The 25,136-nt window shown below is 41.3% G+C and overlaps 1 protein-coding gene across 1 annotated transcript in view; it reads right to left on the bottom strand.

Annotated features, from left to right (window-relative positions):
• MSN (moesin) overlaps positions 1–25,136 on the bottom strand; it is an 88,472-nt gene that overhangs the window by 9,693 nt on the left and 53,643 nt on the right. The window contains exons 2-8 of the mRNA XM_008159488.3: positions 21,237–21,320; positions 10,228–10,323; positions 8,483–8,757; positions 7,093–7,176; positions 6,259–6,405; positions 5,181–5,277; positions 2,721–2,884 (exon numbers count right to left, since the gene is read on the bottom strand). Coding sequence (XP_008157710.1) covers positions 2,721–2,884; positions 5,181–5,277; positions 6,259–6,405; positions 7,093–7,176; positions 8,483–8,757; positions 10,228–10,323; positions 21,237–21,320 — 947 coding nt within the window. The remainder of the gene's footprint in view (positions 1–2,720; positions 2,885–5,180; positions 5,278–6,258; positions 6,406–7,092; positions 7,177–8,482; positions 8,758–10,227; positions 10,324–21,236; positions 21,321–25,136) is intronic.

The following is a 25,136-nucleotide window of genomic DNA, read 5'->3' as shown; positions in this document are numbered from 1 at the left end:
CCATGAACATGGTATGTTCTTCCATCTGTTTATGTCTTCCTCTATCTCTTTTTTCAGTGTCCTGTAGTTTTCCACATATAGGTGTTTTACCTCCTTAGTTAAGTTTATTCCTAGGTTGTAGAGGGCCGCCTGAGAAGACACATGGGCATTTTCCTTAATTATCGTCAGCTGAACTCAGGGTGTAGGCCAAGTCACGCCCTGGGAACATGCTTCCCCAATGAGGCTGGACATGTTAATCAGTTCTGACTTCATAGCAGCCCAGGTGTTGGCAGGGGCGGGACTAGATATGTAAATCTAGGCCTATAAAGTAAACGCACTGCGTGGCTCGAGTTGTCATCGTTACAGCCTCTCCATCAGACAGGAAAGATGGTGTCCCACCCAGCTCCCAGCTTTATGAATCTATTTCTGTGTCTTGTTCTCTTTATTTCTAATATTTCTCAATCCCTGGCTGTCTCCATTTAGAACTGGTTCGTTCATCTCTCTTTCCACGTGGGACGCGGAAAAGGGAGATCCCTGCCATGTTTGGCCCCCGCCACATTCAGGCCCCCACATTTTGGCGCCCAATGTGGGGTATGAAAAAGGCAACAAGAGGTAAGAGGCTAGGGATCACTCCCAGAATTGCGAGCGCCACAGATTTAAGGAATTGTAAGATAAGGGGAGTGTATTGTTTGTGAATTAAATTGAATTAGCTGGGTGTTAAACATGGTTAATTCTCAAAAATGCTTTAACTATGCTGAGATCTCAAAGATTCTCTGTTAGGCGTAGTCAGATTCTTGATTTCTTTCTTAAGGTTTGTTGATGAAATGTGGGAAAAGGTCAGAAAGCAGTTGTGTGACCAATACTCAGCAAATGTCCAGAGAAAATTCCTATTTTAATTGGTGATGGCCTTGATTCAGCACAGGAGAGTTTAAGAATGTCTATGTGGGGTACAGTGGAAGGGTGCAAGTCTCTAAGAATACCATCTGCACCTCCTCTGCCTCCACGTGTAAACTACTTGTAACCAAGTAGAAAAGAATTAAAGGAACTTCTCAGCAACTGCCAATAATTCTTTATCTTAAAAAAATATTTTCTTTCATTAAAAATATAAAAAATAAATAAAAATTGAAAAAATAAATAAAATAAAAACAGTAAAAGCCAGACCATCACTGAATCTTCCCGCTAAGAAGCAAGAAGGTGGGGGAAGGGAGACACATGGTGATCCAATATGGACGCCACTCCCCAAAAAAGCCACTTTAAGGGGCCTCATCTTCGCCATTTTTAATTTTTTCCAGCTAATGACTTAAATCTTTTATAAATTCCTAAATGCATCCAGAATTTCTGTGCACATGTAAAGGGAAAAGGCCAGTTTAAAAACAAGTGCGCATAGTTTTGAGCTGAACTTGACCTTTTGCTGTATACAGAATAAAAACCCAAGACTGTTTTGGCCTTAAAAATGGCGGATATGAATCAGGCTAGAATTTTGTTGAGGATTTTGGCATCTGTGTTCATGAGGGATATTGGCCTGTAATTCTCTTTCATTGTGTTGTCTTTATCTGGTTTTGGTATTAGGGTGATGCTGGCTTCATAGAATGAGCTTTGAAGTGTTCCTTCCTCTTGAATTTTTTGGAATAGTCAGAGGATGATAAGTTTTAGTTCTTCCTTGAATGTTTGGTAAAACTCCCCTGTGAAAAATGTGACCTATTATGTCTGGTTTCTTTCACCTAGCATAATGTTTTAGAGGTTCATCTATATTTATAGTTTCAATCAGTACTTCATACCTTTTTATGGCTGAATTATATTCCATTTTCTGGGCATATAATTTATCCATTCATCCACTGATAGACATTTGGGCTGATTTCACCATATGGCTAGTGTAAATGACACTACTATGAACATGGGTACATGTAGTTGTTTGAAAACCTGTTTTTTATTCTTTTGAATAGGAGTGGAATTGTGGGATTATATGGAAATTCTATGTTTAACTTATTGAAAAATCACCAAACTCTTTTTTCACAGAAGCTGAACCATTTTACATTCCCACCAGCAATGTATATGAGTTCCAATTTTTCTACTTCCTTGCCAGCAGCTGTTATCTTCTGTTTTTATTATATCTATATTAGTGAGTATGAAGTGGTACCTCACTGTGGTTTTGATTTACAATTCCCTAATGGCTAAAGATGTTTTCATGTGCCTATTGGCCATTTTCATATCTTCATTGGAGAAATGATTACCTAGGATCTCAAGATGCAGATTTTGAATCAATAGGTGTGGGATAAAGTCTCAGATTCTGCCTTTCTAACAGGTTCCCAAGTTGATGCTGATGGTGGCTCTACCAAATTACACTAAAAAAAAACACCTATATAGTCTAGGTTTAAATGTGTATAGAGCCTTCTGCTATCGTCACTTTATTGGTCAGATAGCCTGGAAAAACCCAGAATTTGCCTAGAAGAGCAATGGCATGAGGATCATAGATAATGGAGGACTATGAAATGACCCCCCTTCCTATGAGCCTCTGAAATCCTAAGCTTCTGATGCCTGCTTCTTGGAGGGGGTGTCATCATTGTACAATAGAGCTCACTCTCGTTTTCTCTCTCTCTCTCTCTCTCTCTCTCTCTCTCTCTCTCTCAGCCCTCCCCCAGTTCCAGGATGGCTTCATGTCTATGCTGCTTTTAGCAGACTTGGCAACTTAGATAGGTTTCTTTGCCCTGGTTCTGGTCCCACTCCATATCCACATAACTTACCGCTCCATCTGCTTCTGGTGCTTCTCCTCCCGGGCCTGTGCCTTCATCTGCTGCACCTCAATGGTGTCTGGCTTGCGACGGCGCATGTATAGTTCATGGTTCCCCATGCACAGGGCCAAGATCCGTTTATTAATCCGCAGCCGGGGAGCATAGAAGACAAAGTCCTAGTGGGAAACCAGAAATTAGAAAAAGTTTGGAGGGATAGATAAAGGTGAACTTCTCTAAGTCCAAAAGCACTGGAAAGATAATTAACTAAATTTTATATTATATATGGTGAGGCTAGTTATCAGAGTGGTGATGTTACTTGCGCAGGGTCAAAGGGCAGTTTAGTAGCAAACCCAGAACTACAACCAAGGCTTGACTCTGAAATCAGTGCTCTTTGAACTAACCACAATTTCTTTCAAACTTTGCATCCTAAAATACCCTCAATCTAGTTCTAAGTCAGGAATTGATTTTATCTTCTAATTAGGGATCCTTCTGGTTATCATGGGCCTCTCTTTGAGGCCCAATAATCCATGCAAAATACACTGATGAGTGTAGCATGTATGGGTGGCTTGACTGTTTCTGTTAAGCATATTCTAGACCTAACCCCTTAAGTATTTTTTTGGAATAACAGGTTGTAAATACATACATGAATACATTAATCTCCTAAACATCAATTGTTTTGATTGTTATTGTTTTTTAAATAAACCCTGGATCTCAGCTGGCTTTATTACTTACTTTTTCTGGTAAAAGTTTTACATAGCAGCAATAAACACACAGAGAGAGAGAGAGAGAGAGAGAGAGAGAGAGAGAGAGAGAGAGAAAGAAAGAGAGAGAGAGAGAGAAATCCAGTGAGTTTGTGTTTGTTACCACAAATACCACTGGACCAAGCTGATGAGCTAACCACCAGGTCCTTTGCCACTGAACCTAAACTGCTACCATCTCACACAGCTTAGTATGCAGAGAAAGGAGCACAAGCTTTAGAGGTCAAATGATCTAGGTCAGTGGTTGGCAAACCGCGGCTCGCGGGCCACATGCGGCTCTTTGGCCCCTTGAATGTGGCTCTTCCACAAAATACCATGTGCGGGCGCGCATGTACAGTGCGATTGAAACTTCGTGGCCCATGCGCAGAAATCGGTTTTTGGCTTGGGAAAGTCTATTTTGAAGAAGTGGTTCTAATGCCAAGCCACACTCAAGAGGCCAAAGAGCCGCATGTGGCTCGCGAGCCGCGGTTTGCCGACCACTGATCTAGGTATTAATCACAGCTCTACCCTTTTTGGCTGTGTGATCTTAGGCAAATCATTCCATCTCTCTGACCTCAATTTTGTCAGTTATAAAATGGCTATGCTACTCTCTACCAGATAGTGTTGCTGAAGGTTTAGGGAGACAATATATTGTATATAAAGTGTCTAGCAGGATGAATTCAGAGACCTCAAGGCTGGAGAAGAATAGTTGAAGCCTCATGAGAGTGTCTGGCTCAGCATGGTTTTCCTACCCTACTCCCAATCACCAGCTTTCCAGTCTTGTTAGCCACAGGCAACTGAGTGTGTAAGACGTGTTTAGCAAGCACATTAAAGAAATGACTAGACCTAAATCACTTTTTTATTCTTGGATTGCTTTGGAGAGAAGTCTTTTTTTTTAAGATATGATTTTATTGATTTTAGAGAGACAGAAAGGTCGAGGTAGGGAGAGAGACATCGATGAGAGAGAAACACTAACATCAACTGGCTGCTTCCTGCATGCCTCCCCCCCCCCCACTGGGGATCAAGCCAGCTACCTGGGCATGTGCCCTGACCAGGAACCAAACTGGTGACCTTTTGGTACACGAGTTGACACTCAACCACTGAGCCACACCAGCTGGGCTGGAGAGAAGTCTTGAGAGGACATCAGCAAAGTTATACCAAAAAGCAAGTTTGGAGGATCATCTTTGGATCTGTACTTCTCCTGGCTCTGTCCTTTCTCCACAATTAAAGATAAATCAAGCATAGTGTGGGGCAAAAGTAGGTTTATAGTTGTGAGTACTCAAAACAAAGTTTATTCTTGAATTTTTATTAATTATTGTATTATTTTTCATATGAACAACTGTAAACCCACTTTTGCCACCTATATATGAACAGTTTCCACTTTCTGTGGCCTAGAGGCTTTAAAATATAAGATAGAATATACTCTTTGTTTCCACCCTGAGCCCCAGGGCAGCAGAAGACAGTGTCTAAGAGGCAGCATTTAGACTGCCTATGGCTCTCCACTCATGTTTCTCCTGAAACATAGGTAGCAGGATGGCCCAAGGCACAGGATGCCTCCTAACCATTTCTTGGCATCAACATCCCTTCCCATCACCAACCTCCTTTTGTGCCTCCTGTACACACACATACACACACACACACACCAGAAAAGGGAGAGGAAACTATAATTACATGATTACTTCTAGCATTATCCCTTGGCAAGTACGTGTTTTGGCCAGTTGGAGGAATCACTTACCGGGGCTTTTTTGTCAATGGGCTTGATGACAAATTTCTTGTCATTGAAAGAGATGTTCCTGATTTCACTCCAAGGGAAGCCTATCTTGGGAGTCAGTCTGTAGAAATGGAGACCAAGAACATCAGGACAAGGGCAAAACAAGAAGGACATAGAGGGTTGGTGCCTTGCCAACTTCTCCTTTCAGGAGGTAGATTCATTGCCTGCTCAGCTAGTGTTATGACATGCCACCAGGTCAGTTTGTCAGCATTGAGGCTGCACAAAGGACCTCCCAACATATTACTCTTTGTCCCAATCTCTCAGATTTGTTTTATTATATGTTTTGTGTGACATGGACATTGTAATAGAACCTCCTCTCCTATTTAATTGGGACTCTTCCATCCAGATTGTAAAAGTTGGGGAGAAAGTAAATAATGAGATCCAAGATTCAGAAGTTACATGGAACAATAATCTATTGATCTGCATCCTCACCAAGAGCAGACCAAAGGGGAAAAAATAAGCAAATGAGAGAAGGTTGTAGAGAGAGAGTTTATAGGCCAAAAGGCACTTACTCATTATACAAGGGTTGGATTAATTATAAATCCTGACAAGGTAGGTTCTAGGCCAGTGTTGTCCAACAGAAATATAATAAGAGCCACATGTTCTAGTAGCCAGTTAAAAATAGGTAAAAATAAACCAGTGAAATTAACTGTTATAATAGTTCATTTAACTCAGTATATCAAAAATACTATCATTTACAAATGCAAAGCAATATTTCAAAAAAATATTAATGAGACATTTTACATTCTGCTTTTGATACCAAGTTTTCAAAGTCTGGTGTGTAGTTTATGCTTATAGCACATCTCAATTCAGAGTAACCACATTTCAAATGCTCAGTAGCCACATGTATTCATAGTAGATAGTGCAAGTCTAGTCAATGCAAGATTTAAAGGCCCGAGGGAGGTTATGCAAATAACTGGGCTGGTCTAAACTAGGTAGAAAAAGAACTATCGAGGTAGGACCTAGGAGATACAGTCTTACTCTCTGGTAATCGCTAAGTGCCAGAGTGGCCCAAATAATCTAAGAGACTTCTGAGATATACCTGTCATTCTGCTCATAGATGTTGAGACCCAGAGCATCCACTCCCAGCCACAGTTCTGAGCCTTTCTTGTTTTTGATGCTGAAGTAGTTCACACCATACATCTCCAGGTCCTGGGCAATCTTCAGATACTCCAGGACAGCATCCTCCCTAAACAACAGAGTGGGAGGTTACAGAGGGAAGCCTGTGAATCAGGCCTAGGAAGAGAGAAAGCCTATCTGCTCTGCATTTTTGACAAGTATCTTGCCAATAGGGATGCAAAAGGGGATGGAAGGTAAGCAGATGATGGTAAACAGAGCACAACATGAAGCCTGAGGTCTGAAGTTCCCAATGGAAATAAGGGTAGGCTGAACCTTGCTATTTCCTAGCATGTTAGCTGCCATAGAAGCCTCTTTTACAGGCATGTTCTTAGCAGAGCCCAGATGGAATGCTGTTGGCAAAACAACAAAATTTGTTCCTCAACTAGAGCCTCCAAGTGGTTTGCCATGAAAGAGCTCATTTTGTTGCTTTCTTGGGGAGGAGCCCCTGGTGGCCCACATGCTCCCTAAGGACTCCAAGGGCCCCTCCATTTCGTTATGGTCAAAACTACTTGGGCTATCAGTTGCTATCGTTCACAAAATAATATAACTTTATACTATAGCTTTATACTGGTTCTGATTAGCCTTCTATTTCTAAATAACCCTGTATACTGTATTTCTCTCTCAATTTCCTCTCTCTCTCTCTCTCTCTCTCCCCACAACATCCTCCTGTGTTCCCCCAGTTCTCTGCCTCTTATGCCCCCAGAGCCATTCTCCCTGCAGGGGCAGTGGAAGCTCACAGTTGCTAGGTCAGGCTTACCTGAGCATGCCCCGATGTTCTTCATGCCACACCTGGATCCGTTCTTCCCACTGGTCCTTGTTGAGCTTGTGTTGTTCCAGGACCCTGGAAAGAAGATGGGTATTGAGTAGTTTAAAGCACAAAGCCCAAATTACAGGTGTTAAGGAAAGCCCACTTATCTCTCTAAGGGTTTGATACAAAGGGGTTGTAGTGTCAGCAAACTGAGGTCACACTGGAAGACTGAAATTATAGCAGGAGGTATTAATTAGACATAAGGAACTGCCTGAAAGGTAGAAAAGATACGAGAATGAACGACCAAGAAAAAACAATTGGAACACTTTCCTTCATACCTTTAACAGAAAATCCAATAATGTGCTGTGGTCCCCAAGCAGAGCAGTAATGTATCAAGAGTCTGTGCTGGTTTATGGGGCTAAAAGTAGGGATGGGCCTCACAGAGGCATGCACACTCTCTTCTAGATCCTTGTGGAACCAATAGTGTGTTTGTGAGAATATTGCTCACGGATGAAATTACAGTCTGTGGCTTTAGAACAGAGAACTGAGCCCAAATGGCTTTGAAAAAAAAACTAACAGGCTCAACCTCTCAGATCTACTAGATCATAAACAAGGTTTGTTTCAAACATACCACCTCCAACATCATGGCAGCGACTCATGGAGTCGCTGAGCACACAGGTGGAGTCTTCCTTCCAATCCAAAAAAGCCTATGAAAATGGTTATTGAATACAGTGGGGAGAAAATCCAGGGTTTAAAAATCAAGAGACTAAGATTCCAGGTCCAGCTCTGCCTCAAATGAGCTGTGAGATATTGAGCAAGTCTGAGCAAGTACCTTTGCACCTCTATTTCCTTAACAAGGAAATAAGGATAATGCCTACCTTACTTATTTTGTGTATTGTTGTGATGCTAAAACAAACATAATGAATTTTTAGATCATTCAACTTTGAAGTTTATAAAAGCAAAAAGCTCTGGACACTGGTTATCAATATTAAAAGACTGTTTGAGCTACCATATCCCTGGCTTGCATAGTTCTCTCTCTCTCCCTCTATGAACCTGATATAAGAGGTTTAAATCAGTGAAAAGGATTGAGAAAAATGGAACCAGGGACAATAGAAAATCAATCCATCTCTGGTTCTCAATAAAAGAACCAGTTTCCAGGGTAATGAAGTTCTATAATCAGGCAAATGGAGTAGGGGGAGCTTTTTATTTTGAGAGCCCAAGACACAACAACAGGGTATGGTGCTATATGCAAATGTCTCTCTCTGACTACCATAATGTCATGGTCTTCAGATAGACCCTAGTTGGGAGGAACAGATCTGACAGCCCCTGTGCAATAGGAATTGGTCAGCCTTAGGCCACAGGCCCTCTGGCCAGGGCAGATAGCCAGACACAACCTTACCTCTGTGGAAGCAACTTGTCCCCTGCCAAGTAACCAGACTTGTGAACTTCTTTATTGAAGTCACCATACTTGGATTGGACAGCATAGGAGGCCAGCAGCACGGCAGTCTCAGGTGGGCAGTAAATATCATCATTGAGAATGCCCTCCTTTACTTGCAGGAAGAACAGGCGCTGTGTGATATCCTGGATCAGTTCTTCAGATACATCCTCAGGGTAGAACTTGGCCCGGAACTTAAAGAGCAGGGGGCTTTCCTTCCGCACATCCTGAGCAGTCACCTGGGAGCAGCAAGAAGTTATGGATTCTCAAAAAAGAGACTGGAGTGGCTGTAGGGTGGGGAGAAGACACTGAAAGGCCATAAATTTGGGTAATCCCAAAGAGCCAGAGGGAAACTCTCCTGTTAATTCAGAAAAGAGACACATTATTTTCATTGGGGACACAATCCCATGTCCACAATTGCTTTCTGATGGGGATTGGTACCTGAAATAAAGATGGTCAAGGGGGGATGGGGGCGGGCTGGAAGGGGTCAATGGGGGAAAAGAGGGGACATACTTTCAACAATAAAGAATTATTTTTTAAAAAGATGGTCATAAGCCCCAAAGCCACCATCATCTGACAATATATCCAACTGTATGCAAATTCTAAGGGGATACCTAAGAAAGCACCTCTTTTAAAGCTCTCCCAACTCCATAAATTAGCAAACTAAAGACCAGGATGCATGAATAAGGCCTGGGAGTTGGCTAGGTAAGAGAACACATTAGGTTGCCTTTTAAAGACTGAAATTGGCTCCCAAGTGTTCTACAATTGTCCAGCGAAAGTCTCCACTTTTTGGGAAAACAAAACACTGCCAGCCAAAAGTTGAGGCACCTATCTCCTAGATCAGTGATGGCGAACCTATGACACGCGTGTCAGCACTGACACGCATAGCCATTTCTGATGACACGCGGCCACAAGCCAAGGATGAAACATTTGCTGCTCCTGAGGATGAAACATTTGCGACTAGAGTCTTGGAGTTAGTTTTTTCCTCAAAGTGACACACTACCTGAGTTATGCTCAGTTTTTTGGCGAAGTTTGACACACCAAGCTCAAAAGGTTGCCCATCACTGTCCTAGATACAATTAGACAAACAAGTCACAGGACAGAATGGAGACCTCCAAGGATAAAGGCAGACTGAGGATATTGAGTTGAAGAACTGCCATGTTCCTGCAGAGATGCTACTTAAAAGTAGAGAGCAGATCATCCCATTTGGAGAACAATTGAGATAGAAAATGAAGAAAGAACATCTATATGGAGTTAAGGCATCAGTTGACAGGTTGGAAAAAAGACAAGATAGGTTATGAGACCTTTGAGATTCCAGTTCAAGAGTATATGACTCTCTTTTTAACAAATTCCTAAACCCCTTGACTTTGAAAACAAAAACAAAAAGATACCAATCTCCTCCTGAAGAACCACTAATGATTAAGGTCTAGAAACAAGTCAAAATTCAAGACAGAGCGTCCAGTAGGAAGGGAAAGATACCTTCTTCCTTGGACCCTGGCCATTCTTGCTATGAGAAATTATAGTGGGAACAGAACAAGATTACATTGGCTGAATCTTCTGCCTTTATTCTGATCCTATAGTCAACAGACTTCCCAGTGGAAAACACAGATCTAGGTATTCTGGATTTGCCAGCTAGCATATGTTACCATCCCTTGAGCAAGATCTGGAAAGGAATGAATTCCAAACCCAAGAGTGGGGTAAGCAGTTACCTTCTTATTGAGTTTCAGCCAAGTGGAGAAACCCTTAGTGTCCTGGTATTGCAGACCAAAGAACCAAACTTCCCTCAGGCCAATAGTTTTCACCACCTGGAAGAGAAAACACAAACAACCACTGATTGAATGCCTAGTCTGTACCAGACACAGAGGACACAAAAGTGGAGCTCATTTGGTCCCTAACCTTAGAGAATATAAGGTACCCAGGCTCTGGCAGGAAAATACACTTGAACAACAGTCAAGAAGTGAGGTTAGCATCTATTTGCCCAAAGTGTTTCTGAGGTAGGGAATGGATCTATTATAAGCACTACCACACCCCAATAACTTTATATATATATCATCCCCTTTAATTTTCCCAAGAGCTCTCTCATATAATTATAATTAGGCCCATTTTACAAATAGTGAAAGTAAAGTTCAGAAAAGTAAAGTTTCAGTTAGTCAGTAGTAGAGTCAGGTCTGTTTGACTCCAAACCTATTCAAATCTAGTGCTTTCTTTTACTTCCCTCCCTCTATTACGCCATGCAGCTTTCCACTCCCATGATGGATTAAAAACTGAAGGTAGAGATTGTTGGCTTAACTCCTGCATCTTATTCCCCAGAGTTGCTCTTTTATCCTTAGCAACTAGGAATAATGCCCACACCCTTCAGACTGAGTCTTATTTACAATGCACTAAGAAAGAATGCTTGAGGAGACAAAGCAGGGACTGTGATAGCTATACACCCAAAGCTGTGATGTGTCTGGGAGCTGAGATGCTTCTTTACAGCCCTGATTAGAGCCCAGCCACAATTTACATTACCATTCTCACAGTGGGAATGAGGGTGGAAACAGGGTGAGTACCTCAGTATAGTAGCTGAGGAGTCCCCTGATGTTCTGGGCCTCTTGGCTGAGCAGTGGGAAGGAAAGGGAAGTGAACTAGGAGAAGACAGGTGGGATATGTTTTCAAGTCCCTGACATTAGCATGTTAATGGTTCTGGCAGGCAGCTGCACACCAGCATGTCTATCACTGGGGGTGAAGGTAATGAAGCCTAGCCACATCCTAATGAGGTCTTGCTGGCATCAGCCAGTCTTCTCTCTCTCTCTCTCTCTCTCTCTCTCTCTCTCTCTCTCTCTCTCTCCCTCTCTCTCTCTCTTTTGCAAGGGCAGAGGGAGGGTTGAAGGCAGTAGAGGGGTGAGATGAAGAAACTTACTTGGAGATAGAAACAGGAAACAAGGACACAGTGTTGCTGATGTCCTTCCCCATGAATAAATCACTATCTCCCCTCAAAACACACACATACCCTTCCACTGTATCCACAAAGTTTCTACTATGCCTCAAAAGACAGGTCCCCCAGTCACTCTCATAGCTTATAATCTAGAGCATCAGAGGCCCCAAGGAAAAAGTAGCTCACATGTATTAAGTACCTATTACATGCCACTGAAAAGCCTATTATCTCCATTTTATAAATGAAGAAGCTAAGGTTTAGAGAGGCAATCTTTCTAAAACCGTAGAGCCTAGACTAGAATCCTGATGTGTATGACTCCAAAACATGTACCCATTCTACTCTACTATGCTTTCTCTTTTAAAAAAAATATATGTTTTTATTGATTTTAGAGAAGAAGGGAGAAGGGGAGAGATATAGAAACATCAATGATGAGAGAGAATCATTGATCAGCTCCTCCTGAACGCCCCCTACTGGGGATGAAGCCTGAAACCTGGGCATGTGCTCCAACAGGGAATGGAACCTTGACCTCCTGGTTCATAGGTCGACTCTCAACCACTGAGCAACACCGCTGGGCTCTACTATGCTTTCTCTTAATGCCAAAGGCTCACAGGAACTTAAGAGCCCTAGGGTTCTCTAGTGAGTAACTACTTTGTCTCTTTTAATCCATATATCCTAGCCAGATAATGAAATTTGACCACCTCTGTGTATAGATATGGTTTCCGGCTTTCCCACCAGGCTCAGTCAACAACCACTTTGGAGAGAAGTCACATTCCCATGTCATCAGCCTTCACTGCTCACTGGGGCAGTGAAAGTTGATCGTCTTACCTTTCATATCTTAAATCAGGTGTCAGAAAACCTGAAAATCTCACTTCTGTCTCCACTTTGCTGTGTGATCTCAAGGCAGCACATTTCCTTCTCTAGCCTCATCTTCCCAATCGATCCTGCTTCCCCATCTACAATAAGTTGTGTTGCTTAAATGGGCTCTTTCTTCTCTTGAGCTTTATCATTCTATTGATTAGGTTTTCATAAATGGCTAAGAAATACAATCCCATTTACCTCTTGCTGACTTGTGTAACTAGGAGCATGTTTAGAAAAGATAAGTTGGGGGTAGGGGTATAAGACAAGATCAAAAGACTTCCAGGATGCAATGGCAAGGTGAGTCTAAGTCAATAAGCAATAAGAATTACCACCAGGTTTTAGATGGAAAATACAAAATGTTCATGTTGAAATGTGACATTGGCTTTTTTTTTGTTCAGAGGATAGAGGGAGAGTGTGTGGATAGGAAAGATTGTTTAAAGCACCTCTTATCTCACCCTAGGTATAATAGGGATCAATTAACAATCCTAATTATTTTCCACATGGTTGCAGAAGAATAGTGTGTCCAGATACAATCAGTGAGAAGTAAGTTCTAAGGAACAATTCAGCCCCAGGAGAGAAAGAGACCTACCAAAGATGCTGAAGATCAACAAATATGGCCAGGATACTAGGTGGGGGTGAGGTGGGGGGAGAAGACTCGGAACAGAGCTGGTAGAACAGCAACTGGCCTTTGCCTGTATCAAAAGCCCCACTGTAGAGGCTCAGAGACCCCAGAATTAAAAGGGAGTTCGGCAGGTACAGACTACACAACCAGTCCCAGAGGTCCCAGGAGTGAACTCTTTAGCCTCTTTTTGCACCAGGTTGTCTGGTTCACTAGTGAGATGGGTAAAAGTGTGATGAGAGGCAGATTATGGGTGCCAAAATAGTTCCAGGATCTGCAAGTATCTCTGAGGAAAAGTTGGACAAAGTAATAATTAAGTGCTATAAAAATAGATTTCAGAATCAGTAGAGAATTTTTAATCTCTGTAAGCAGTGTCTTCCCTTATGAACACTGAGAAATGAGATGTATAAACATTTTCTACTTCTTTAGGCTCCAGCGCTTGAAGAGATGAGCAATGTCTCTCAGCCTACTGAAGTCCCAAAGTGAGGTAGTAAGGTGTGTGTGTGCGGGGGGTGGGAGGGGAGGAAGGGAAGGAAATATGGTCTTAAATCAGAATTGAGGCTAAAAAAAAATAACAAAAGTATAAAACAGATGACCCTTGGACTGCAGCCTATAAGGAAATCTCAAGACTTGGAAATGAGGCCAAGCTTTGCTTGCTTTCAGGTGAGATGTCAACTCCAGAGGAAAGAGAAACCTCATTTTCTAGTGGAAGAGCATATCTAGATCCTGATTCCAGGAATAATATCTGTAACTAGGATCCTATCCTTCTACTCTGAGAAGTGGCTCCACCCCTGAGGAAAAAAAAATTCTTTCTTGGCTCCCTTTGACCCCAGTCTGCCAGCTCATCTGGCCTGAGCTAGTATTTCTCAAAGATGCCATGCAATAAAGCCTTAAGCAGCATTCAAATAAAGGATACACATACCCAGGGACCAAAAGGAGGGAGCAAAGCAGGGGATGATACAAGTAGATGACTGCAAGCCAGAATTTCTTTAAAGCCTCAGGTTTAGTCTTAATCATTTGTTGTAAATTTTACAGTCTACTATTTAAATAATGTTTTAAAAACTAAATAGATAGCATCTACAAGTAAAATTGGTGCTCCCAGATACTAAATCCCATTCATCCCACAGCCATGTGTACCTCCTAGATTCTGACACATACTGTAGGGAGTAGGGTTTCAGTTTGTAAGACATGGGTTGTGGATTATATTCAGCCCCACAATACAAATCCCTCAAAGAAACTCTGGTGTACTGTAAGGTTCAAGCAGAATAAACTGGAAAACTGGGACCCAGTGAGGGGGAGAGATTTGCCTCTGAGAAAATCTTCCCTAATTATCAGAAGTATTTGGATGTAAGAAAGAACCCCCTTTTGCCTCTCTTTCTTATGTGGAGGTTGCCTATATCTGAGGTCTGTGGAGGAAAGGGGAGATAAGGTCAATTCTGAAGCCTAGAGCACCTCCTCCCTACATACCCAATGCATCTGATTAAACAAATTAGTGACAGAATCAGCCACTTCAGAAGCCCAGAACAGTGTCAGAAAGCAAGGCTGAAGCTTCAAGAGGAAAAGTGTATGAGGAATTACTTGCAAAACTGCGTCAATGCCCAAACACCTGAAGCCCATTGAGATCCCATTACAGGCTTGGCAGCGGCTACATCAGCCACCCACCTAAAAGCAAATCAATGTACAACTGTAAAGTCCAGGAGGGGCTACTGCCATTACTACTTATGCTACTCCACACTGCCTGTGCTCAAATGGCTACCCACTCTATAGCACAAAACACACTTGGCTAGAGTTCTAAGTTTAGGGACCAAACTTTCCTCTCCTCACAATGGGAACAGGCAAAGAAAAGGGAGGTCACAGATGACACAGCTGACAAAAGATGCTGGGAAACAAAATGGTATGTGGCTTGATTCAAGGCATTATACTACTTCCTAGCTATCTGACCTTAAACAGGCCATTTTCCCCCCTCTCTAAGCCTCAGTTCCTCATCTAAAAGATGGAGACATTACAATTGCAATAATAGATATCCGTTATTTTATAAAATAAAATGCAAGGAAAAAAAAAAAAGAAAGGGCTGCTGCCTTCAATGTAGAGTCCACAAATCTTAAGTACTTTACTGAGACAGAAAAGCTACCTGGTTTCATGGCTCTCTTATCTGAACTTCCAGGGCAATTTTCACCTACTTATTTAGCCCTTAATAAGAATAACCAACATTAGAATGCCTGCTATGTACAAGGTACTTTGCTTATTTGGGGATTAAATAAACCACAAAAATCTCTGAGATTAGTGTGATTACCATTTTACTGAGGAAAGTAAAGTCCTAAGAGGTTAAATGAGCCATCCAAGTTCATACAGCTAAATAGAGCAGCAATTTTCAACCAGTGTGCTGCAAGAATTTTTAAAATATGCAAACCTGACTATTTGGTCAGGGGCACTGACCACTTTTCCCTTAGATTGTCAAATTAAAAAAATGACAACAGCCAACACAACAATGCCATCCTGTGTGAATGACTCAAAGCTATACCTATTTTTGCCCTAGCTGGTTTGGCTCAGTGGATAGAGCATCGGCCTGTGGACTGAAGGATCCCGGGTTCAATTCTGGTCAAGGGCACATGCCTGGGTTTTGGGCTCAATCCCCAGTAGGTGTCATGCAGGAGGAAGCTGGTCAATGATTCTCTCTCATCATTCTATCTCCCTCTCTCTCCCTCCCTGAAATCAATAAAAATATATCTAAAAACAAAACAACAAGAAACTACCTATTTTTCTCAGATTGGCAAAAAATATAGTGTGTGGTTTGTTTGTTTTTTTGCTGTGCTGCAGAATTTTAGTAATGAGTTTATGTGTGCCATGAGATGAAAAAGGTTGAAAATCACTGAAATAAGGAACAGAATTTGAACCCAGGGCCAACACCAAATCCCATGCTCTATACACCATCTCTATATACAACCTGAGCTTCAAAGATGTTTCCTTCATTCTAAGTGGGGGCAGAGTTGCATTTACTTTCCTTAAGGGCAGAGATGGTGTTTGATGGGTCTAGAGATCCTCCCTGAGACACACTAGACTTTCAGTCAGTATTGAGTCAGTCAATGAATAAATGAATGAATGGATGCTCTGAGATCTCACCTTTTTTCAAGAGCTTACAATCTTGAGGGAAGGGGGCAGGGCAGGTAAAGTTAGACTAGAGGCCCAGCTGGTGTGGCTCCATGGTTGAGCATCAATCTATGAACCAGGTGGTCATGGTTTGATTCCCAGTGAGGGTGCATGCCCAGGTTGCAGGCTTGATCCCCGGTAGGGGGATGTGCAGAAGGCGAGATCAATGATTCTCTCTCATCATTGATGTTTCTATCTCTCTCTCCCTTTCCCTTCCTCTCTGAAACCAATTTATATATATATATATATATATATATATATATATATATATATATATATATACACACACACACACACACACATTTTTTTTAAAGACAATTGCATTCTTAAAAAAAATGTTAGAGTAGTGCTAGAGCTAGAGCCCCTGGCTGGGAAGGAGCCAAGCAGAGGTTTCTCAAAGTGGAATTCATGGTGGTAGCACTGCCCCCTAATGTCACCTAGGTAATCAAGAGCCATCTGAAGAACTCTAGGCTTTAGACATAGAGGTAAGTGACAGAATGTTGTTATAAAACATGCTCTCTCCCCTCCTTACCTGTGAGCACATTCATAAGAAGAAACAAAGGTAAAGTGGAGGAACTATGAACCTCAATTCCATTTCCCAGCAGTCCTTAGGCCTCCTCAAGCTATGGCTTCCCATAATTGCCTGTTATTTATTGCTGGTACCAACATGGTGCTTCCTCTCCAGTTGTCTTCCTCTCTGGTCATCAGCTAGATAATTGCTTGGTTTCAGGATGGCCCCAGAGCTTTTGTCAACCCTCCCAAGGAGTCCAACTCCTTCCTCCTAGACCCAGTTCCATAGGGAGGACCTCCTTGAATGATAGGTCTCAAAGGCCAGACAGAATGAACTTCCTCCCTTATACCTCATCAATTTAGTGGGAAGAGATTATACCCCCAATAGCCTGTGAACACATACTTCTGTGGATTCCTGCCTAGACTTGTCTTGGCCCCAAAAGTGTCATATGCTCAATTCCTTCTCTGAGTTCAAATCTTTTTCCTGGAAGATTTTTTAAATAGATTTTAGAGAGAGGAAGGGAGATAGATAGATGATAGATGATAGATAGATAGATAGATAGATAGATAGATAGATAAGAGAGAAACTTCAATCAGTTGCCTCCCACACATGCCCTGACCAGGAATTGAAAATGCAACCTGGGTATGTACCCTGAGGGAATCAAACCCACCACATTTTGGTGTATGGGGCAATACTCCAACCAACTGAGCCACACCAGTCAGGGTTTCCTTGTAGTTTTACCTATGGGTTTCCTTCTGATCTCAGAGAATGACTGCCTCCCTCCTTCCTACAAGAGCTTCTCAGAGACCCCAACAAGAGAATACATCTTCTCTTGATTGTTCTCCAAGCCAAACAGCCTCATTTACCCTAAGCAGATTAGTGCGGTGAGGAAAAGCTTAAATATTGTGGTCAAATCTTTATTTTTTGGAACTCCATATTACAACTTAAAGACTAAATGGCATAGGGTGTGTTCTTCACTTATCTTAGGAAAGATCATGTGAGAATTAAAGCACTTAGCCAGGGCTACTTCATAGTAGGTGCTCAATAAGTGATATTTCTCAAAACATCACTCATCTTCCAGATGGGAAGTCATGAACTTCTTGGCTTTCTGCCTTTCCTTTCCTCAACCAGTATGAAAGATTCAAGTCTCTCAAAGGCTTTCTTTGGGAAGTAGTAGCTTTCAGAAGTAGCATATCAATCTGGCCAGGGCTCCTTACCAGCTGGGCTTCCCTCAGAACCACACCCACAGTACACAAACCAAACCAACATTAAACAAAGAATTTCTGGTCTTGTGGCTTTCTGAAATTAATAAACTTTTTTGTTTAAGGATTTTCCTGCTTTAGGCTCTAAATTATGCCTTTCTCACCCTCCACATCTATCCCCCTCCAATGCAAATGAACAAAGCCTCCAGTGTTGAGGGCAGGCAATGGCTTGAGAGGGGTAGGGTATAAAACCAGGGCTCTGGGAAGATGTTTGGGTAAAGTCTGAAGAAGCCTCTGGTTCCCAACTGCACCATAAAATCCACACTAACTGATACTCTCCCCTCTATAGCAGCTGCTCAGAATGATATTGCTTTCTGAAGCAAAGGTCCAAACAGCCTTCTAGTGTATGGACACTTTCTCCCTTTTGTTCCAGAGACACTAAGAAGCCTGTCCAGGAAGAAATATCCCACATTCCAGGTAGCTTCTCCTCCCCCACACATATGCCAACTGCTAATCATACTCAAGTGAGGCATTCCCCTCCTTTTTATATAAAAGGGCCATATGAACTCCAAACAGTGGGTTAGAAATGGGAAAGATATGAAATGCAGAAACAAATGATGGAGATAAATTTTTGAAAGATAACCAGACTTGAGAGATCAATTAGACATTGTACAGATGGGTAAACTGAGGCCCAAAGAAGGAAGAGGTTTGTGTAAGGTATCAGGGGAACTAGCAGTACAGCCAGCCCTAGGGACCAATATTTATAACTTACTATCCAGTGCCCTTTCAATTACACCAGATTGTTCCTTTAAAAGCTTTCCAATAGAAAACCTTCAGACAAGGGGAGAATGCAAAGCCAGCCTTAATATAATCAAAATGCATTCAGTAATTCCAGACTAGCACTGTAATCACTTGTGAGCTACATGAATGTCAGCATATTACTTTAATTGTAGTAAATGTGTGTTTAAATGTTCCTCTGACTAGTTTGTAATTTTACAAATTAAATATTAATGATGACCTTTCACTATTCAAAACAAAACAAACTCCAGAGAAGAAGCAAATTACAGCTAAATTCAAAGTTATATACTCTGAGGATCTTCAAGCCCCAAATCTATGTGATTAACAAGACAAGAAGTTTCATGGCATTTGGGAGTTATCATTTATTACATCTCTGCTAACCCTGGCTGGTTTAGCTCAGCTGGTTAGAGCATCATCCCGATACACCAAGATTGCAGGTTCAATCCCCAGTCAGGGCACATACAAGAATCAACCAATGACAACAACAAATTAATGTGTCTCTCCCTTCATCTCTCACTCTCTCTTCCCTATTTGTATTTCCTTATTGTTATTCACAGCTATTTCTAATTTATCCTTTTGAATTTTATGTATCATCATAAACCACTATAACAAGTTTTTGGCTAACAAGTGAGATATAAACAATATACTCTTTTCATAACCTCAAAAAGCCTTTTAGTTAGGTATTAGACCAACTTTTTTGGGGGGTGGGGGGGGGGATGAAAATACTAACCAGAAGAGGTTTAATAATTTCCACAAGTCTTAGCTAGGAAAATGAAGATTCTGTTTCCTCATCTGTAAAATGGGGCCAGTACTAATTTCTATACTCAAGGGCTTTGTGATAGTCAAATGATATAGTATACAAAATGCCTGTCACAGTACCTGGCATACAGTAAGCCCTGAACAAACATTATCTCTCATCTGTATTCATCATAAACAACAATTTTTCAGTCTACCATGTGACATCAGGGACTTGGAGGGGCATGCCCAACCAAGCTTTCCTCAGATTTCCAGCCATCCCTTCCTTCCTTTTACAAGGAGAGCTTGATAGAAACAGCCTCTTACCATCACCTTGCTCTCCTTGTCTTTCCCCTCACCACTCAGAGATATTCATAGGAATAGAATCATCTCTTTTAAATATAACCTATTTTGCCGAAACCGGTTTGGCTCAGTGGATAGAGCGTCGGCCTGCGGACTCAAGGGTCCCTGGTTCGATTCCGGTCAAGGGCATGTGCCTTGGTTGCAGGCATATCCCCAGTGGGGGGTGTGCAGGAGGCAGCTGATTGATGTTTCTCTCTCATCGATGTTTCTAACTCTCTATCCCTCTCTCTTCCTCTCTGTAAAAAATCAATAAAATATATTTTAAAAAATTAAAATAAAATAAATATAACCTATTTTGTCTTTCTTCTTTCCCTTCCCAACTCTAGGGAAGTTCTCAGACTATAGAGGGACTCTGTGGGCAAAGGAGAAAGAAAAGCAAGAGTGCTTGGAAAATGCATCAAGGTAATATATAGTCCTAACATCCTGGACAATGTCAGACCTCCACCTCACCAGAAGCTGGTGAGGAAAAGGAATAATAGCTTATCTAGAAGAATCCCAGCCACTGGAAAAGGGGACCACATTTTCACTCCTGAAAGTCTGGTCACAGGTGAGACATTCCCTTGGCCCTTGGAGAGTCTTTGAATGTTGAAAGATTCTGTGGCCCCCTACTAGCTATTATATAGTACATTCCTTCTGATAATGATGATTTGTAGCAAAGGGATACCACTTGGATTGGAAACAGGAATAACCACATCAATATCATCTCCATGGCATAACTACAGGAGATGAAACACCTTCCTATTGCATTCATCATCTTCAAGAGTGTCCTAAGTTCCAATATTCCTTTGAGGGAAATGTACATAGAGCATACAACCTCAGCAGTAATAAGTTAGTTTCTGTGTACAAGGAAACAACAATGAATATGTGACCGAAGCCATGTGGTGCAGCAACAAGACTGGAGTTTAAATCCCAGCTAGATACCAGCTGGATACAATTAAGTTATTTAATTTCTTAGCCTCATTATTAAAATGGAGAAGAGATCACTTACATTCTTCAGAGTGTGCTAACATATTTATTTTCTTAATTTCATTTTTCAATTGTAGATTACATTCTATATTATTTTGCATTAGTTTCAGTTGTACGACATAGTGGTTAGACAATCATATACTTTACAAAATGTTCCCTTGATATTTCAAGTTCCCATCTACTTACCTGGCACCACAGATAGTTACTACAATATTATTGACTATATTTCCTATGCTGTACTTTACATCCCTGTAACTATTTTGTAACTACCAATTTCTACTTTATCCCTTCACCTTTTTCACCCAGTACCCCCCAAACCCTCTTCCTTCATTTTTAGAGCATCTAGCACAGAATAATACCCCACTCGCTTCTCCATTCTGCCATGTTCATGAACAAGAATAGAATTAATCAGAGCCATCCAAGGTGCAGGTTGGCAAAGTTAAACTTTGTCTCCTTTGTTGTTATTAAGGCTGGGGTTAGCCTTTGTCTTGATCCATCTTAGAGGAGTGAGTAGGAAAAGAAATTCCCAAGAAGCAGGCATTGTAGTGGGAGCAATTAAGAGAAGTGAAAGAGACTTAAGGGCAACAGATCTGTCCGTCCCTTACCTGGTCAAACAACTGCTTGCCAGTGGTATTGGGCTGGATGGCAAACTCCAGTTCTGCATCCATGGTGGTCACACGTACATTGATCTAGGATGGATCAAAGGAGGCAAGTTAGTTGTCTGGGACTGTGCTCAGCAGAGCCTCGGACAAGTGTCTCTGCTCAACCACAGAAGAGGGATCTGGGTGCTAAGAACCTGAGCAATGTATTTTATTTGAAATATTTTTTATTGATTTTTAGAAAGAAAGAGGAAGGAAGAGGAATAGAAAGATAGAAACATTGATGAGAGAGGAACATCATTGATCGGCTGCCTCCTGCATGCCCCCTACTGGGGATTGAGCTCACAACCCTAGCGTATGCCCTGACCAGAAATTGAACCAATGACCTCTTGGTTCCTGGGTCAATACTTAACCACTGAGCAACACCAGGCGGGCAGAACCTGAGCAATTTAGATATTGGTGGCAAGGAAGGGAGAATATTGGAGGAAATAAACAATAATACAGTCCCTGCTTCCAACCAGCTTACTACTAAAGACAAAACAACATAGAAACAGAGCAATGCTTACCAAGGGGCAAACAAATTTACAGCTTACTATCAAGAGGAAGCAAGTGCTGACTGTATTTCTTCCAGGAAGCCTTCCCCACCTACTCTAGCCAGCCCCTACTCTCGTCTGCAGCATCCTCTTTACAACTCTGATTTATAGCCTAGATTATCTGAAGCACTGGTCTTTGCAACATGAAATTAAGGATAGGATAAAGAACACTGCGTTCCAGGCCTAGCACTACAACTGACTTAATCTATAACCTTGGATATATCTTATGCCCTTCCTGTACTTTAGTTCCCCTCATCTGTTCTAGGGCAGGAATGGGGATAGCGATCAGTCAAAAACACTGGGTGATATCCAAGGACCATTTTGGTACTGATACTAACTTGCATTGTTAATGCTTCTTGTATTGATGTCTCACTGGTCTCCTTAGGTGAAAGACAGGAAAGAAGCCTCAGCAGAGGTAGGTGTATTATAGAGGTGCTACCAAAGCCAAGTCAGCAGACAGAAAAGGAACAGAGAGAGGCCCAGATTTAAAACAAAAACAAAAAGAGGCAGCCAATCACAGGATTTCACAGTGAAAGGAATTTTAGGGACAAAATAAGCAGGTTTAGAGAATCTTGGGAATAAAGAGAGTTTATGGGGGAAGAATGCATAGATGAGGGCTTGGAGCCACCAAGAAGCATACATTCACAGAGAATAGAAAAGCGCCACAGGATAAGGGGAGAGGAAGACATACTTTGACAGAGAATAGAGAAATGTTGACAAATACTGGAAAGAGGGAAACATAAGTTCACAGGAGATAGAGGAATGTTGCAAGATAAGGGGGAGAGAAAGAGGAGGGTGCCACATGGGTTTTGGACTTTGAAGCTGATATTCTGCAAAAGAGTGACCAATTAGAAAAACACAGGGTCATAAAATGGGGAAAGGGTCCAATTAGAAGGGAGCATGAAGAGACAAAGAACTACAGCAATTATAAACCTTAGAAAAAGGGGCTTAGTTGGTTACCCCCTTGGGAACTCTTCCCTACATGGGAGTCTGTATTTGCTTGCAATAAATTTCCACCCTTTTACTAACAAGTCCTTTTAATCCACGAATTTTATTCTTCAAACTTTGTGAGGCAAGAACCTACAAGGGGGAGATCCACTCCCCAAACCCCACTTTCAATAGGCGCTAGCAAAAGTACCCTCTTCCTTTATGAATAGATCCCTTAGCCCAAGTCAATGATAGCTGAAATTTCATCAGTACAGATTTGTTCCTTTGGCTGAAAACTTGGTAGTTTTCAGGTAGTAATAATAGTAATAGCAACAATAAGTAGCAGCTTTCATGTATGGAGACTTACTAGTCACTATGCACTTCATATACACCACCCAATTTAATATCAACAATCACCCTGTGTAGTAGAGAGTATCATCTCCACATTGAGGATGAAAAAGTAGATATTTGTCTAAAGTCACATTACTATTGAGAAAGACATGGTTTGAATTTAGATTGAGGTCCAAACTTCAAATTTAAACCAATATGCTAAACACCTCTTACATAAAAATGTAAAATGTCTCCCACTAAAAGAAATCAAAGATCTTTTAAAAATTGTTGGACATTTTACTTAAGTAATCTATATGGCACAATGACAAGATAGCTTGTTATATAATCATATAAAATGTTTATGAAGAGTATTTCATACCCAGAGAAAATACCTCAGTAATATTAAGTGAGGAAGAGTAAGTATCAAGATTGCATGAGCTCAATTTTGTAAAATCTATGCAAAGAAAGAAGATTGGAATCATGTCTAAGTGTTAGTTAGGGTTGGTTTTGGGGTGGTGATCTTCTCCATTTTTTAGGATGCTGACTTACTATTTATACCATCTGGGGGGGTGGGGTAGAGACTAGAATTGTCAAATATGCAAATCCCCATGGAATGGGTAACACATTAAGCCTTATCAGTCTTTGACACCTCTAGGCCTTTCCTGAGCACAGGGGTCAGTTAGTGGGGGAAGTGGAGGCCAGACAGCCATTTTGCTAGCTAAACAATTCAATGAGGACCAGGTCTGGGGAACAACTTTGTAAATAAATCTCACCAGAGATCCAGGGAGGAAATCTATTTTAGGAATGACAATAGGACAGGAAAGGCCCTGAACGCAGGAACAAGTAAGGCAAGTACCCTAGTGGGAGGCAATGGGCAAGGTTAGCCACCTAGACTCAGTGTTACCCTAGGTTTCTTGCCAATCCAGTGACCTCCTTAAAAGAGGGCCTCATAAGGTAGGGGGAATGAGGCCCAATGTGTTGAAATTTGGCCTCAGCATCTAGCCTCAAATCACCATTGAGCTGGGTCAGGAGAGACCTCAAAACACCAATGACTGAAGGAATAGAAAAAAGCAGAAATGGGACAGTGAGTCTTTTAGTACATTGGACTTCATTCTCACCTCAAGGTTTCTGTCTTACTTAGAGTTACCACTCCAATACCCAAGGCTATGTTAACATATAAGATGTTGGCTAAGTGAGCAGTACTAAGCAAGAAGATATAAAAGACACATATAGCATAGCATACAGATTCATAAGTGGGAACATTTTACATCTTGACCTTTTTGTGACATGGACAGTATGGGCAGTATGGTGAATTCTATGGAAACCTTCTCAGAATATTTGTAAATATATGAAATAAAGAAGCCAATTATATTGAAATGGTTATCAAAACTTAGTATGTCCTTTATTATAATTTTAAGTAATTACCTAGGACTTGACCTTATTAGTTATTACTGCTATAATTTCAACTTTGTATTGAGCATAAATAATATTTTGAGAAATCTACAATAACTAAATTGTGATATAAAAGTACCTTTAATTTCCATTGGTGACAAAGTCACAGAAATTGCCATTACTACTTTTTTTTGGTCTACATTCGTAATTGAAAGAAGGGCTACATTTCAGTGAGAAGTTAGTGAAAACCAATATGTAATTTTCCTCCTTCCAAATCAGATACATCTGATAAGAGCTTAATATCCTTCACACTTCATATTATATCCGTGGATCCCATGGAGACCCAAGGACCCCAGGTTAAAGAGCTTCCTATAAATTTCAGTTTATCCAGTATTAATGGAACACTATGTTTAAGGAACTATGGTTTAGAGTAGAGATGTAGGACCAATTCCTGACCCCAACACACTTACTGAATAACAGAAAACTGTTATATAAAAGAAAAACATTCTGAGAAGTACTGTAGTAGAACAGAAGAAAACCTTTTGTGGAAATAAAATACCATAGTTCAGTGGTATTTGCACTGGTCTCTAAGGAAAAGATGGATTCTGAAAAAGGGAGACAGTGGGAATGGGGGTAAAAGTACCCAAATGTCCTAGGTAGAGAT

The sequence above is a fragment of the Eptesicus fuscus genome, chromosome 1 (genome assembly GCF_027574615.1).
Source record: "Eptesicus fuscus isolate TK198812 chromosome 1, DD_ASM_mEF_20220401, whole genome shotgun sequence".
Taxonomy (NCBI): Eukaryota; Metazoa; Chordata; class Mammalia; order Chiroptera; family Vespertilionidae; genus Eptesicus; species Eptesicus fuscus.
Note: the sequence above shows the minus strand (reverse complement) of the source record. Positions and strands in the feature narration are given on the sequence as shown.